Raw genomic sequence first — 18,870 nt, forward strand, 5'->3', positions numbered from 1 at the left:
TATCGCGCGATTAGAAGGGGTCAGGCGAGGCCCCATTTACTCGAAAGCTCGCCAGTGCACAAACTCCGGTAACTCTATATTCCTGTCACGAAGCTGAAACATATTCCATCTCAACACCGGTAAACTTTCGAACACGAGAGTTAACTTGAAAAATTGTCACTCGTAACGACGAACTTTGCCAACTGCCTTCTCGCCTAAACTCTTAACCGTAGCCGAGAATAAATGAAATAATTTCGATCAATCGCGTGAAAATTCTTTTCTCTAATTTGCACGTTTGAGATCGAAATTTGTACACGGTGGCTTCACATTTTTGGAAATATGGCAAATATTGCAAATCTTTGCAAATCCACAGGAAATATTTCTTTAAGAGTGGAATCAAGTCTTGCAGGGTTTTAACGTTTTTTCTTATTCTTTTAATGCAGCTTCTTGGGGCTTTCTTGCAACTTAATGACAGAGCACCAAAATTCTCCAAATAATTTTCTTGTTACTTTTGGTTATACTTTTACTGTACATTTTCTCTGTTTCTTACAAGTCAATGAGAATATGATAAGCAAACTAATATTAGAAACAGCGTTTAACGACACACTGAATGATAAAATTGCTAGGTACGTTTGCAATACAAATGTATAGATATTTTGAAATCTGAGAACGCAATTTACAATTAGATACTCTTTGCGTGACGCTCGATTCTATCCACCAATTGCACCGAAGTTTGTTTTTTTGTTCGAAACTTTGTTCCACGAAGATACATGAATAAATTATAAATGATAATCGTGTCAGAACTCGATCAGCCAGGGCATCACAATTCCCTGTTAACGAAACTCAATTTCAACTATGAAATTCGGTCGCGATACAATAGATTCGATCATTAACGTCTAAATTGAAACCAGGGAATGGAATTTCCATAATATTGTATATTAATTTTAACAGATTGTGAACCTGATATTATCACAACTGAAACCTCACTCGTGCATAAACACCGGTGTAGCGATATCTGCGTTAAAATGACGCTTCGGCTTATCAATTGAACCGGTAACACACATTTTAACGTTATCAGTATTACGAGGCTCATTCAGTCTCATTCCAGTCCGATGAGTCTACACGACAGTTGACGAGCAAAGGCCAATTTTAGTGGTTTCATTTTAAACCGGAGTTCGTGGTATGCCGCATTTATTGAATACCATGCACGAGGTAAGATGACAATCTTACGTGTACACATCATTGTTGTTTAAGTTCGTCAATTTTTTTGAGAAACTTCGACCGGTATCTTTTCTTAAGAAAATGTTAAAAATTAAGAAATGGTGGATACGCAAGTTCGAATTAATACCATGAATATCATACACTAGATAAGATGACAATTTTACGTGTACACATCATTGTTGTTTAAGTTCGTCAATTTTTTGGGAAACTTCGACCTGTACCTTTTCTTAAGAAAATGTTAAAAATTAAGAAATGGTGGATACGCTAGTTCGAATTAATACCATGAATATCATACACTAGATAAGATGACAATTTTACGTGTACACATCATTGTTGTTTAAGTTCGTCAATTTTGGGGGGAAACTTCGACCTGTACCTTTTCTTAAGAAAATATTAAAAATTAAGAAATGATGGATACACAAGTTTGAATTAATACCATGAATACTATGCACGAGGTGAGATGACAATCTTACGTGTACACATTATTGTTGTTTAAGTTCGTCAATTTTTTTGGGAAACTTCAATCGGTATCTTTTCTTAAGAAAATGTTTAAAATTAAGAAATGATGGATACGCAAGTTCGAATTAAACTTTTGCGACCATAAAGGAATTTTATTCTGCCTGCCATAATCGTGTTTTATTGCATTCATTTTCTTCAGCTCGCTCAAGGCATTTTCATTGAATTTCAACTGAAGAATTTTACATCGGTGTAAGCAAGGCTTAATGATCTATGAAACTTTGAACGCCCGTAGTCTGCTTTATTGCAATTTTACGACGGAACTCTTGAAGCAATAATAACTCATACGTGTTAACAGAGGATTGGAACGTTATAAACATTAAACGAACAAGGCTTATTCTTTGATAGATGCTTTTCTCGACTATGATACAAGTACAAACGTAGTCGCAATTAAACGATTATTGGAATATAACCTTTTATTCGTTCGAAATAATTTGACGCGAGTTATGCAAATTGATAATAAATCGTTTACGAAAACTCCAAACGTGAATAAAAATTTAAGAAATATCAAGAATTTTTCAAGTATTGGAGATATTTATATTAGCGCAATTTAAACGATGTAATAAAATTATTTTCAAGTTTTGAAAAAAGTCGAAAGTTACAAACTGAGAGAATGGATAATATTTTTAGCAAAAACTTACTAATTAACGTGAGTTGTCTTTCTGCACTTTCTTTCAAATTTAATAGTAGTTTCTTAAACGAAACCACGTGTTTTGCAAGATTTTATTCTATATAAATTGTATTGGAGTAAATTTCAAACTAACAGTATTAGAGTAAATTTCATACTAACAGTATTGGAGTAAATTTCAAACTAACAGTATTGGAGTAAATTTCAAACTAACAGTATTGGATTAAATTTCATACTAACAGTATTGGAGTAAATTTCATAGTGCCAGTATTGGAGTAAATTTCATACTAACAGTATTGGAGTAAATTTCATACTAACAGTATTAGAGTTAATTTCAAATTAACAGTATTGAAGTAAAAATATAAAACAGGAAATAATTTACGAGGTACGTTATAGGTATATGTTTTTTACTATTGAAAGTGTACAATTATTCCACCATTATACGCAAGACATTTTCTGGCGCGTTTTTTTCCTCGTATATATTTTAACTTTGTTAATTTCGTCGGCTCACGTAGAAACGATATATCTTAATTATCTACTCTATCAACCGTATATGTCCTAATTTTAAAAACCTTCTTTATCATCCTCAAACATAATGACGCAACGACAGTTTGTCTTTTCAAAATATCCGCAGGAATAAATCTACACAGTGGATTTTATAAATAGAATATTTCTTGGAAAGATGTTACAGAATACAACATACTGCAATGAATTATTACTTGTTCGTGTTAATAATTGAATTAAACACTTTCTCTAATTGTTGATATAATATAACGATTGACACACTAGTAGAAAGAATTAATATTTGAAGCAAAATACAATGAGTTGTAAGTGATTTACAAATTTCTGAAATCGTTAAATCCCAATGATTTTTCTACGATTAACAATGTTAAGATATGCTCTCAGTTATGCTCCGAATGAACAACATAACTTGATCACCTAAATTATTTACTTTACTAACAGACCAAATCAAATTATTTTTATCACAATATTTACATGTATAAAAATAAGGTTCAAACCACTCCCCTTTTTTTTGTGTGGAATGATCAGTTTTATAATGGCACAATTAAATAAAGCAACGAATCTTGAGAGTAAAAGTATTAAGGTATATCTACTCTGAAACTAATGTTTTCAGAGTTATTCAACTATTAGGATATTTTAATTTAACTTTAATTGACCCTGACTGATCTTGTACCATATGTTGAACACATCCTCTTTTCAAACAGAACATATACTAATTACGTATACTAATTACATATACTAATTGCAAGGTATACAACATCTGCAGCAGTGTTGGAACAATGTCTACTATTTTTTCCTATTGAAGACAAACGGATGTGCACACGACATAGGAATTCATACATTACAGTTCTAATATGTTAACAGAACCTGAATATCTCAGAAACAATTAATTCTAGGATATATACATAATACTTTTATTCTCAGCATTCATAGCTTTGTTAAATTTTCCCATAGAAAAAACTGTTCGTTCTATGAAATAAAAAACTCCATTTCACTTCTAAATCAAAGTAAAAAAAAAATACTAAACTGGATGTCGATCGTCACTGTCAACGAGACGATCCTTGGATTAAGAAGAATAACATTTATCACTTTACAAAAGCCGATAAATTCCACCAGAGAAAAAGTTTTCGTATCTTTCAACGTTAAAGAACATACACGAAAAATGACGAAAAATTTCAACAAGTTGTACCTTATGCAAAACTTTCGAAAATCGCATTTATTTTAATGTTTCGCTCGATACAACAAAGAACTTTAAAGAACTGAATCTTCTCCTCCTACTTCCGTCGAAGTTGATTTACAGGTCTTGACCGGACGTGTAATTAAACTACTGTTACACGTACCATAAACTTTGAAATTCTTTCACCCCTTTTTTCATTCGCATAATACCACGAAATAGAACATCATTGACGTTACTTTCGAACTCTCGTGTGGAAGACTCGTTTGAAATTCAACCCAGACCGTGAATATTGTTATTACTTCGTGTTAACGCAACATCGGTCAGACATTTGCATAATACACGTAAACACAAGAGCCCGGATATTTCGCTGAACGTTGTTTAGTTATCCAAGGGAATATCGCGCCCACTGCCTTTGACCTTTCCATAATAAATGCACGGCGGACGCAGTTTAATTGGCATACAAATGGATTTTCCTGCAACGGTTTCAGCACGAGTGGATACGCCGCGGTTCGCTTGATTGGAAAGCACGTGCTTGGCATAATGCGAATTGGTTTACGATCCAACGCGATCGTCTTCATTTATACACGCCATGGCTTCTCCTACCGTCAACATCCGGCTGTGAATTCTTGCTGCGAATTCTTTTGCTCGGGAATATTCAGTTGCGGTCAGTTTGACTAATAGCTTCGCACGGATTTTTCTCGATAGTCGCGGTGCAATTGCAGTGCAATCGATGTTGCATAGTGCGTTTCAATTGCATTCGAACAAACTTTACCGAGTTTCTGTTTATCCGATTGAAAATAGTGGCAGAAATATGAGAATGAACTTTACCGAATTTCTGTTCATCCAATAGAAAATAATGCCAGAAATATGAGAATAATAATTTTTGTTTATTTAATAGAAAATAATGCCAGAAATATGAGAATAATAATTTTTGTTTATTTAATAGAAAGTAATGCCAGAAATATGAGAATAATAATTTCTGTTTATCTAATAGAAAATAATGCCAGAAATATGAGAATATTATTTTTTGTTTATCTAATAGAAAATAATGCCAGAAATATGAGAATAATAATATCTGTATATCTAATAGAAAGTAATGCCAGAAATATGAGAATATTATTTTTTGTTTATCTAATAGAAAATAATGCCAGAAATGTGAGAATAAATTTTACCACATTTCTGTTTATCTGATAGAAAATAATGCCAGAAATATGAAAAGAATTGATTATTTGCAGGATATATCGCACTTGTAAAATATATTTCTAAGAAATCGACAAACACGAAGCAATCCTATTTCATTGATATTTTTAACCCAAATTCGTAAGTGGAACGAATACTAGTATTCGAGTAATAATGTGACTGACGATAGAATGACGATCATACACTATCTTCGTGTTAAGAAACGAACCTAGATGTTCATAGAAGGTGACTCAACATACTAAAAGTATCGTAACGTAATTCTAAATGTTTAAATTTTTAAATTGAAGATCACACTCCGAAACACGGCCAATCTCGTGTCTCGGTATTAGCTACGATACGGGAAATGATCTAGTTTCGCTCGTCGAAAAAACTTTGATCATTTCGATAACAACGAAAACGGACGAAGAGAAGGAAACACGTTTCTTGTTCTTCGGAAACTGTCTCCAGTTTCTCCTGGACATTTTTCTACGTCCATCGTAACATAAGTTTCCAGATAACAATACACTAAAGCAAAATACGTTTCTTATCGTGTTGAAGTTCAGGAAGTGTAAATCGTTCTTCACCGGCTCCCCCTATTATTTGCCATCCTCCTTTGAAAGGAGGTCCTTATCTGTAACCGCGGTAAGTACGGACGAATCTAGATGTCGTAAAGTTAACCGACAGACCGAATCCAGTGCTTATCGATTGAACCTGACCCGAATATCTATCTCTGCACCCTTACCGTCGAATCTGGCTAATCGGGAACAAATGGATTGCGAATGTACCACTCTATCATGTGCAAACAGTTGTCTGGATACTTCGCAGATACGTCGAATACAACGTCCGACCTACATCAAGAACTCAATTTGTGACCATTTATCGTAACTCGTGCAGGAAAATGAAGACGCGACGTTCAATATGCCCTGTTTACATTCAATATTAACCTATTTCGGAATAAATTATTTTCATGGAAGTAAACACAAATTTAATCTCACATCGACATCGAGAAATCGTACATTTTTAAAATACGAAACACACTCGTGTGTTTTCCGCGGTGAATTATTCCTTCTTGAAAATATAATTATCGTGATCTTGATAAATAGCTGTGGAAAAGAAAGAAAATTTCGCGGTTCATTTTTCCCTTTGTATTATCGGGTCATATGAACCCTTTCGGTAGGAGTTAATGGCCCTTTGTTAATTTGATGGATGACGATTATTTTGATGGAAGAACTTGTTTCATGGAACGGAAAAAAATTATTTCTGTTATTAGTGTTATTATTGTTTATCGTTGTTATTACCTTTGTTACTATCGATTATGTGGTCCATTTATCATAGACATTTATGCGGTTGAAATTATATCTATATGTTATTAAACAAAATAAGCAACGGTCGTACTATTTCTTATGCTTATGTAATGAAATTGTTATCTACATTAAAAATTACAAGATGGACGTACGTACGAATTTTGTAGAATTACAAGGGAATATTCGCGCATACATTCGGTCGCTTCTACTGTAACGAAACAGTATCGACATATTGCGTTATTGACAGATAGTTTGAGAAATTGATATGTAACATATTTGCTTGGTCGGTCTCTCACGCCGATCCGTCTCTATCTGGATTGTCCTGTATCATTGGGAAATTAAATTCTGAATGTTTGTTCACTCTTTTTGCAATTACTTTCATGTTACAATATTTAACAACTAAACGTGTGTACGTACAGTCTCCCTGAACGAATTTGAAGCTTTGAAATGCATACAAAAGTCATACACGTATTAATCGTCGACTATCTGACAATTTTTTACGTATAGTTTACTTTGTTAGAATCGAAGGACACTCGTCAAAACAAATGTTTCGTTTTATGTAATTGCAAATTGTTTGTATCATTTACACAAGTTTGATACCCAGAACGAGTAAATACAGAGATTCAAAAGTGTTACGAATACAACAAATTTAGCAAGCATCGAATCCGTTGAAAGTAATACACAAACTTCGTTGAAAGATAAAGAAATTTATGCAATGAAAACAATATAACGTACAGAATGAAGACAACAAATATGAAAGCCGCAATTACATTCCTAATGCATTATGCAGCTTATTAAATGCATTATGCAATTTGAACCGAGTTCAGCAGGTGTTCTGTGTGCAGCGTATAGGATAAATATAATAGCGATAAGGTCTATTAATAATATTGAAATCTATTACTATTTACCAAATTTGCGATAAATGTTTCCATTTAGTGACATTGTAAACAGTAGTAAATCATCAGCCACGAGAACAAATCTTATTACTAGACAAAACCTAAACCTATATAGTATTGAAATATTGTATCCAAATATAGGCATAGATTTTTTAACTTAACTTTTTGATTTTATTCTTTTTTATTCTTTCATCTATAAAGTTTGATCCCTTTTATAAAAACACAATTCGTTTACTGAAGTAAGTAAGTAGTTTTAGAAATATTATATTGTCTGAAAAGTGTTTTTTTTTTGTTTATTTAATCGTCGTATCAAGGAATAATTTTCTTCACCTCGATATAAGTTTAAAATTAATTGGACTTGTTCGAAGGACCCAAGTCTACTAACTGTGACGAGGTAGAATTGTCAATTGTTAAGGCGTGACGATTTATGTTCACAGTTACCGATCATAAGACTATTTCTTCGCGATCTATTTAACTAGGTATCTGCGCAAACGAATCGCGCATAATTACCTTGGTAGTAACAACGGGCCCGAGAAACCAGTTATAATTTAATAACGGTCTCGCGAGAACGCGAATATGTAACAATCACAAATCAAAAGTCGTTAACATTGTCGTGTTACGAAATGTGTTTTATGATCGATCATTCACTTTGCTTATATGGGATTTTACGACATCGATTGCACACGAAATATCACACGTAGATCGCAGTTTCGGTTCAATTATCTTTTTACTATAATAAATCCAATACGGAGGTTGGTTCGGGTATCTTTGTATCTGAAATAGCTTCGTTGCTTTTACCGATAAAAAATTGCGCAAGAGAAAAGTATTGTTCGCAGAACATTTTTCGCTACGGATAAAAAGCTTTCCTATGTTTTAATTTTCGAACATTCTCTCTAAGTAAATGTGTTTCTTTAAAACACGAAACGAACTCGGCCAATCTATGTCTTTGGAACGAAAACATTTATTTTGTTATGTGTGATTAAAAATCTGTGCGAAAACACCGCAACCGTAAGATTTTACGAAATTACAGTTCGTGACAGGTCGTTACGCTCGATTTTAGTTAAAAATGCTTCGAGTACGTAAGCCTGTTTCGTGTAAGTCCAGTAGTTACACGCTCGTGTGTTGTAAATGAGTCATGCACTGGTAAGGTGCAATTACCGATGCAACGGTGGTTTCAGACGCACCGTGTAAATTATTTTTCTTTCAAACGTGTACGCTTCTAACAATATGTAAAATACGCTTGTCAACACTACTGTTATTAAGTAAGTTTAACAAAAATAAGAAAGGAAAGTTAACATTTTTAAATATGTATTAATTGATTGTTAAGAACAATTTATATTCGACATAAAATAGCGTGTTTGTCACAAGACATATTTTTGTCACAACATTGTTTGTCCAAGTTCATCCTTGGACACAGAATTTAGACTTTATTTCGCCATTTTTCGAAATTTTGCAATTTTCTACCAATCAATCGAACAATTGCAATCGTTACAAATATTATATGTGGTGAAATATTTTTTAATGCAATTTTATCAAGTAAACTCATGCAATACTAACAACACAAAAGAAATGTACATATACTTTCATTTCGAATAAAAATAATTACAAAATGCAATACAGGAATAGTGAAAATAAGGAAAACTATAAGAAGCAATGCTAAATAATTGTAGACTGTTACTAATATTAAAGAGTACATTATAAAATGTAAATTACTCTTAAGTGTGTTACCTTCTTAATGAAAATATAATTGTATGCATATTTTATTTCTATTGGAAGTTCCTGCATGCTATAACAACATTTATTTTTTGTTTCACGATGCCAGTTATCGATGTCCAGAAATATAGCATTACTATTTTTAGAACTTACGTTAAGTGTATTCCAAAATAATTAACTTTTCATTGCTCGTTGAACTTGCAAAATTATGTTTGGTTGAAATCGAAAGATCTTGATGTGTAGGTACTTTTTTTCGCTATTGCATCACAACGTTATACTCTATTGTCGGATAAACAACGAGCACATTCTGTAAAGTTATATTATATTTAACATTCCTTCCGAAAACATCATAAATAAGTCATAAGTGAATGAGAAAGTTCATCAAAATTTATCGCGGTATGTATAAAAGCGTTTCTCTAGAATTTAACAAAACTTAAATAACCACTGCATCGAAGAATGTAATACGTTTTCGAGCAGTTCTCTTCGGTTAATTAATATCGATCGAGATTAATTAAAATGTAGTTTCACACAATAGGGACGGAGGCATGATGCATACAAAGTTCGTTAACTGAATAATCAGTAACTGTACCAAATTAATTAAATTTTAACTAGAAAGAAATAGGTTCACCTAATTTCTGATACAGAATAAAGTTCTACTACCGTGCGAACGGCGTTAACTTTTTTCTTCGATCTAAGATTAAATCTTTAGAGTGAGCAACGAACACAATTCAGTTTCTAATTTACAGGCTTAATTACACGATATACTTTCTAATGAGCTGATTCTGTTCCATTTTCGTGAACGGAACACAAAGATCTCGGTACTACTGTTATTACTCTGAAAACACATATAGTACGACATCGTGCACGTTTCATTGAGAAACGAAAAAATATGATTTCATTGGTGAAACATTCTCGTTTCGTTCAGCTTTGGAAAATGTTCGAAAACGATATTTTAAAATATTTTACGAAATAATCAATTATTCTATACAACGTGAGTTTAGTAGAAACATAAGTATTTATCGAATTTAGTGTTCATTCGTTATTAAAATCCATTGCCAGCACTCACCGGATAAAATCAATTTTTAACGAAGTTAAACGTATTTCATTCATGAAATGGATCGTTCGCACAGATATGTAGTGCCAATATTGTAATTAATCCACGTAAATGCATCCGCGACAATATGCAAACGAATGGGAATTGCCACGATGCATTAATCCTATCGTGTGAATACTGCAACAGCAATTTCCTAATTCCGTCGTGAAATTCGTTTGCAAATCATTCTTTTTCCATGGTCGGTACAATAGTACGCAGTGAATTAAATTTACTCCAGGTATCATAATTTGCCAATTTGTGCTTTAAACGATACTTACACCTTGACCGATGCACTTCTTCGTAGACACGTAGAAAGGTCCAGTGCAACTGCAACGATTTCTCAATTTTTATAAAAGAAAATGATTTTCCGTCTTTGACACTAGAACTATCGATATATTTCGAAATATTAAGACACACTTAATACTTCCCAACCAAAAACCGTTGAATTTGAACAACTGAACCCACCACAGAACTTTTACCACCTAGACACGTGACCTACTTTATCAAGCCCGAAAACTTTGTTCGTCGTTACGTTACAAAATTATCATATGGTGTCACAAGTGTATAAACTACTAACCGTATTACAAAGCCAATATTGTACCGATACTGCTACATAATTACGCGATCTCAATATTGTAACAAATCCCTGTAAGTAAAATTTCAGGAAAAATCAATTGCACTTCCGAACGTAAAAGTAGACCAGGTGCGGTAATATTCACAGCAACGTGGCAAACGCGTGTGATAAATGACGTTATTCCACTAATTTCAACTATTTATCAATGTTGTCCAATTTGGGCTCGTTCTACATCGGCAATTTAAGAAAGAGCGAGCAAGAGAGAGAGAGAGAGAGAGATAGAGAGAGTATCGTTACCGGTGCTATGCGGTATTGCACTTTCGTGCGTCTAAAGTGGTTCGAGAGCAGGATAATTAATTGTGCAGGCCGAAACTGGACGTATTGTACAAATGAATAATATCGTAAACGCGATCCTTCTTGGAACGTGGTCGATTCGGTTCTACAATGAAAAGTTCCCGGCCGCAGACGCAACAAGCGGTCGCAACACGAGTCGCTTTCAATTCAGCTCTGTCCAATGAATGCGTGCTGACGTGTATGCACGTGCGTACGTCTCTCATTAATAATACAGTTATGCAACGAGCTTCGTGCGCCGAGGATATTAGTATCCCAGTGCAGTACAGTACGACGCCTATGAATCGGGACCGATTCGTTAACATAACGTTAAAGTTATGCGTTCCGGATGCAGCATACCGTACCACGATATGCCTTAAACTTTCGAATGGTGCAAGGAGTACGATTGCTTAGAGTGTTAATCCCTTGTAACACCATTGTTCTCGTAACCCGAGCTCAACAGGGAACACCGTCACCCCAATTTAAACAAAATCTTTAGTTTTCTTTTTTTTTGCATTTTCTTCAAATTTAACATTTTAACGTTAAGGTAACGTTGAAATTATGCATTCCGGATGCAGCATACCGTACCACGATATGCCTTAAGCTTTCCAATGGTGCAAGGAATACGATTGCTTAGAGTGTTAATCCCTTGTAACACCATTGTTCTCGTAACCCGAGTTCAACAGGGAACACCGTCACCCCAATTTAAACAAAATCTTTAGTTTTCTTTTTTTTCGCATTTTCTTCAAATTTAACATTTTAACTTTAATTTGTAACACCATCGTTCTCGTAACCCGAGCTCAAAAGAGCACGATACCATTTCAATTTAAACAAAATCGTTAGTTTTCTTTTTTCGAATTTTTTTCAAATTTAACATTTTAACTTTAATTTGTAACACCATCGTTCTCGTAACCCGAGCTCAAGAGAGCACGATACCATTCCAATTTAAACAAAATCGTTAGTTTTCTTTTTTCGAATTTTTTTCAAATTTAACATTTTAACTTTAATTTGTAACACCATCGTTCTCGTAACCCGAGCTCAAGAGAGCACGATACCATCCCAATTTAAACAAAATTGTTAGTTTTCTTTTCTTCGCATTTTTTTCAAATTTAACATTTTAATACCGTTCTACGTTACGAGGGCAAAATTTCAAACATCAACGAAGACGTAACATTCTTCGTAACATGTGTTTCAACGCTTTTTGAATTTCAAAAATGCGTTTTTCTCGAAATAGGCTTTTGAAAATCGATGGCTAACTTTTCCCGGAAATTACTTATTTTATACATTTGCAATTTGAACTGTACATTCATTTTCCTCCTGATAAGCTTCCTGTCGTGAAAATCGATATTTCAGTAGAAAAATGATAGACACATTCGTCCAGTTTCTAAAATTTACAATTTTATTCGACTTTGATCGTTAGGACCGGAGAAATCTAAAAATTCGATTAACGTGGTACGGGTGTATGAACATTTTTTCCTTGTTCATTTACATTTCGTATCGTAAACAAAATTCCCAAAACTTTTCTTTTTGCCTGAGGGGGAGTATCCTCGTTTACAGGTGGTAAAAGAATGTGTTTCTTATCGAGTTTTTTTACAAGCGAATTACAAGCGCGAAGAATTTGATAGTTCGAAGAAGAAGAAGAATTTCGAAAGTATATTTATTATACTTTGTAAACTTTTGTACTACAGTCTGCTTTCGAGACTCGCTGAAATATGGGTTACGAAAAAGAACATCGTCGTTCATTGGCGGTAAAAAAATCTTGCCTCCACCTTAATGAAAGCAACATTTTGTTCGAGATTTCAAACAAATTCTCATTTAATAGGAATTTAATAGGAACTTTAACAAGTACTATTACTAGATAAAATATTGAAAAATAAAATTCATTTTAAATTATTTTCAAGTTATTTTTGCGTTGTTTTGTAACCGGTTGCTCAATAAACATCGGTAAAGTAAACTCTGCATCGTGATTACCTTCGTTAAGTGTACACATGTGATACTATAATTGATAGAAAAAATACACCAAAGTTGTAAAGGGATATACCAAACTGGTGAAAACATAAATTACAAATTAGGTTTGTAACAGAGTCATCGACCCAGTTATCGTGTCGTTAAAGTTCATTACTTTTTAACACCGTCTATCATTTATTGTATCGAACGATTTATGAGTAATCGTAAAACGAATCAACAACGCGTGAATGAAATTCAAACGTGCAATATAATACTCGTTGACCTCGAAATCGTTATAACAGACTGGACAAGGAAACAAAGCGTTGACACACTGCTTTTTAGTTCGAGTTTAGCACCAGCGCACATTGTAAAAGAGTGTAAGAACAATAGAGTAATGTCGCGAGGAGTGATTCCGATACGAATTAAACCCTTGAAATACCTCGATGACTCTATCGAAAGGCTGGCTATGATCCAAATCCATTAAAAACTCCAAACGGGTACGAAACCAGAAAAATAGATCGCGACAAACAATCGGTGTACTGTTATCAACGAAGAACATTGTTATACAGTTTCTGAAAAGTCAAAATCGAAATATCTTCGACTCTCTTACATCTCTATCTATACGAATAAAATATAATATTTTAATAAATGACATAACAATGACATGACAACGAAATGACATAAACAAAGGATAAGATAATTTTACTCGTTCAAAGATTTCTTTTCAATAACGACTCGTACACTGTACGATCTTGAAAAACACTCTTCATAAAATTACTTTCCCATTCGTTGTTCCTTTAATTATTATGTAATTTTATCGGCCGATGTAAATTTATCAGCGATTAGTTACTTGAACCAACAATGAAGTATAATTTTTCAGTCTTGCAAAATACCATTGTAGATGTTGATCATAAATATCTCAAAAACTATTGAGTAGTTGCCCTTACAATGCTACCTTTTCTTAACCACAACGGTACTCGGTAATTATTTGAAATAAATCTCTAGTAAAGGCAATAATAAAGCTTCGATCACAAATATCACAAAAACTATTTAGTTGCTCTTGTAATGCTAAATTTTCTTGAACACAATGGTATTCGGTAATTTGAAATAAATATATAGTAAAGGCAATAATAAAGCTTCGATCACAAATATAAAAACTATTGAGTAGTTGCTCTTGTAATGCTAAATTTTCTTGATCACAACGGTACACGGTAATTATTCGATTTAATGTCTCGATATTTAAATAAATCTCTAGTAAAGTCGATAATAAATCTTCGATCACAAATATCTCAAAACCTATTGAGTAGTTCCCCTTACAATGCAACATTTTCTTGACCACAACGGTACTCGGTAATTACTTAAAATAAATCTCTAGTAAAGACAATAATAAATCTTCGATCACAATTATCTCAAAACCTATCGAATAGTTCCCCTTGCAATTTTGTATTCCCTGGAACCGGTTGACCAAATCCGCAAAACGTGCAAAGCCCCAAACGAAAACAATGACCCGAAGATACTTGCACCAACTCCCCTTGCGAGCCGAACGGCTTCGTGGCAATTGAACGCGCTTCAATTCCGCGTCTCTGGCAGACCTTGAACGCAATTGCATCTTTGTTACAGGCGAGGAAGTCGTAACAGTGCCTCCCACGAGCGGAGATCAGGATAGCTGGAAGGTGCAGACACTTTCGTTGAGCACCGAATCGCCGAGCAATCGTCGTAAAGGCTGCCGTCCTCAGCTGCAAGCGGTGCCCGCTGGTAAACGTACACGCCAGGCCCCACCTCCACCGCCGCCGATATCCTGCAAGGTCAATGCCAAGGACATCAACAAATACTTCGACTGGCCGAACAAGGAGAACACGCCCGGAAATGCCGTGAACGCTGTCGAGGGGACGAACGAGGCGCAGCTCGACAACGTACAGCCGACCATGGGCTCGAATTTGAGTCGGCACAACGGGAAGGGCCTAACCGGCCGCAGAACCCAATCGTCCGGTAACCTGTGCGATCCCAAAGGAAAGTTGAACAGCATGAGCAAGATCCTGGTGCCGTGCTCCAGCGCGCAGAGAGAAAGGTAAGTTTGGAAACCGAACTCCAAAAGGTATACCCCGGTTTTAACGCGCCACACACGGGTCACGAGATATTTCGTACACGGTGGATCCAGAAAGTATTTCCATGCTTTGCTACGAGGTTACCTGACCTTCCAGTCTGATTTCAACGAAAGTTCTGGCGCGTAGAATGTACACTGGGCGGATGGTGGCTATGACGTGGGTAAAAAGTGGAGTTTGGAAATCAATTGGAGAATTTTGACTGGAACTTTTCAAGTATGTCGGATCTCTGCTTGTAATAGTTCGTTTAAGGAATGGGTTGTATATTGGTTGGAAATTGAGGTTCGTCTTCGATTTTGGACCCCTCTTCGTGACGCAGATATTGTAGTAATAATGTTTATTTGGAAATATGTACGATTTTAATGCAGTAGGAGTGTTCGTGTGAATTATATAGAAAAGTATTGTTTTACAATTGGATAGTTTGTAGTAGGGCAAAATTTTGATTGTAAATTCATTTCGAGTGTGGTAGATACGATTAGGTATCGATGATTTTCGATTCGATAAAGGTGCTTTATTGAATGAGGCATTTAAATTGGCATAGGACGAAATTTTGTCAAATTCGGAATGATAAAAATTATAACGTATTTTCTTTTAATAAATCAGAGAATGTGTACAAAAGAAACATTGGGGAAAATGTACGTTATCGTAATTAAAACATGTTTCAATTGACTTTGAAACTGCAAATTTTTCGAATTTATCTTTTTCACAAGATTCGTTTTTATCGACAAAATCTCACAGTGTGAGTACCGTGATTATACACGCACATGCATTTTACATTCATCGAGTACCCTACCACTGTTTCATTGTCCCGAGTGAAGGGTATAGTTTAATTGTCCAGGCACATTGGAATGTGTGGCATGTACTGTCATAAAGGAAAGAATTAATAATCAGATAATGTATTCAAATTTCAATTCGATCGGCCGTATAACTCTAAAGACATCGTACGTGTGCAATGCTGAAAAATATCGTTTCGAGAAAAATTGTTTTAAAATTTTTACGTAAACTGTTAGAGCACATAAAGAGTTCGGTTCAAAGTTTTACAACATTGCCAATTTTTCAAACTTCCCTTTAATCCGATAACAGCGAAACAGTTCGCATTCTTCTATCTTTAAACTATTCGAAAAATTGGCGATGAATTTATTACGTTGAACTACATGGCAATAAAAAGCATAGCGATTGCACGTCGAGCACAGAATAATATTAATACCAAATCCTAAACACAGTGATCGATTATCAAAGAAGAGAGAGTAATTACACATTTAAAAAAAGCTTTTACCATAGTAATGAACTAATTGAAATAATGTCTGGGAAAACACGTGTTATTATAATATCCAGGAATGAATCTGCAGTGTACGTATCATATATTCAGAACCGATTGGTTCTACCTAATGTAAAAAAGATTTATGTATCTTTCGAAGAAACGTATTCAGTAGATAAAAATCAGTTTTAACTTATTTTCCAGCGTGTGGTCGCAGAAATTTAATTCTTTCGATGTTAGTTGTACACACTCCGTTTGGATTTATGTAGTGCAAGGTTAAAAACAGAAAATCTAATTCTTCGAATGCGAGTAGATGGATTCGTTCCTTTTGTTCTTGTGGATCTGCATTACGCTAATTATATCGATTAACTAATGCGAAATTCAATGCAATTGAAACGACCGTAAGTTTAATACTTTTCTTCGAGTCTGCGAGGACTAAAGGTCTGTCTTGATGAAGCTGTGAACTACGTTAGAGTTAAAACTCTATACCGGAAGCGCGTTGTAATTAAATCCACCAAGAAGATGGGACAGCGAAGATAGTCGAGTGAAGCGAATACCGCTGTACTTTCGCACGAATGAAATCCTCTTTTGTCACGACTATGAAATTCTCCTACATAATCAAATCCGACTGCGTTATCGTAGCACATTCAGTTCGATGAGACAATTATCTGATAATAGAATTTTTGAGAGTGTTGTACGATTAGGTTACGAGTTTGTAAAAAAAAACTGGACTTAATACGCGTGTGTGTAGCTTTGCAAAGAGGAATTTAAAGTTGAACCATTAATAAGTAATTCAAATACATTTTCCATTACTGTTATCTAATGATGAATTAATTTCAAGAATTATCGCGAGATATGATGCAGAGTAGATTTGTAAAAAATGACCTTAAAGCGATTGGAGTAATAAATAAAAATGCTTGTACTAGTATTTCATACGGTTGTATAAATTACAGGGTGATTTTAAATGTTATAGGAAATATACGTATTTTCACGATGCAATTTGTGTAACTGAACGAAATACTGGTGCACCGAAGTGCATCGTTCTATTAAATATTTCAATTGCTGTAAGGTCATCTTTTTCAAATGTTATACTCCACATTATATCTTATGATAATTATCCTATAATATTTAAAATTGCACTGCAATTTGTATAACTGTAGTTCCATTACCGTAGTAATTACCGTAGTAATGGTACTTATAAAACGAGATAGAATACCGGTGCAACATAAATACTTAAAGAATTATTTAATTAACATTTCATTCGTACGTAAGTAATGATGATTGTTAATTCGTTTCTCGTTAAGTTTTTCTTTTGCACAGTAAAGATATTATACCTGTTTTAAAGATATTTTCAATTTTCTTCTCAAGAATTAGGGTCATTCTCTGAAAGAAACAACTAATCGATAGTTTGAAATAAATAACGATCGCTTCGAGGTATTTATGTTGAAAGTGTTGAAGTTGTTCGAAATTATTTCTTCAATTATTATGGTACAACGTCGTGATGCGACTTATTTATTTAAAAAGATTCTCGTGCGACGTGCCAGCGTTCACGTGAAAATTTATGTGTACTTTTAAGATTTTTATAAGTGAATTATACTCTAGTGGGAGTAATTAACTTTAATGGGACACGTAGAATGATAAAAATAATAGTGTGAATACGCGTTTTTTTTACACGAATGCTTTGTGCGAAATGTTAATTAAACGTGCAGCTAGTCGTTGTTTCACATTTATTTATTTGAACCTAATGAATGCTACATTTCTTCTTATTACAAACTTCATCTCTTCATGCCTTACAACGAAACATCGAGGTTTCAAATTTTCACTTTAAGTATCGACTTTTTCGAAAAATAAAAATAACGTTTAAGAGGCAGCCATTTTATTATAAACTATTATTTTACCCAAAATCCATAGACCAGCGATAACGACACTACTAGTGACAATTATGTTACACAAATTTTTACAATTACTCGTTCCAAGCATGCAAAAGCTCAACAAAAACAAAACAATGTTTCTCATTTGGACGATCGATTCCATCGATTAATAATTTTTAACAAAATTAATATTTCTTACCAATTCTTATTCTATTTCATTCTCCAAAAAACGAGTTTTTAGTATGTTAATAAATTAGAACAGAGAATAATTACCAAGCTTAAAGATAAGCAACAAATACGATCTTACTCGTCGACCTAATACCTTGTTTATGGTTCTCGAACTAAATTCATTACTCAAAAATTCATTATCACTCATCTATCCGAACTATTGAAGTAATATCAAAACTACCAAGTAACGACACAACGCGATACCGAATTAGAGCGAGAACTATTCATAACCGAAATTAAATGCGTTGCTATTGAGAGTTTCTCGTTACGAGTCGGTGTTCGGTGATGCTTAAACAACCAACAACGACGTGGCAAAACCTGGCACAACAAGT

At 34.1% G+C, this 18,870-nt stretch overlaps 1 protein-coding gene across 1 annotated transcript in view; it reads left to right on the forward strand.

Moving 5' to 3' along the window:
* The window catches only part of LOC143149485 (uncharacterized), a 189,057-nt gene that overhangs the window by 116,078 nt on the left and 54,109 nt on the right, over nt 1-18,870 (forward strand). The window contains exon 4 of the mRNA XM_076316896.1: nt 14,700-15,147. Within this exon, the coding sequence (XP_076173011.1) occupies nt 14,700-15,147 (448 nt within the window). The remainder of the gene's footprint in view (nt 1-14,699; nt 15,148-18,870) is intronic.

This window comes from Ptiloglossa arizonensis, chromosome 7, assembly GCF_051014685.1.
Source record: "Ptiloglossa arizonensis isolate GNS036 chromosome 7, iyPtiAriz1_principal, whole genome shotgun sequence".
NCBI classification, from domain to species: Eukaryota; Metazoa; Arthropoda; class Insecta; order Hymenoptera; family Colletidae; genus Ptiloglossa; species Ptiloglossa arizonensis.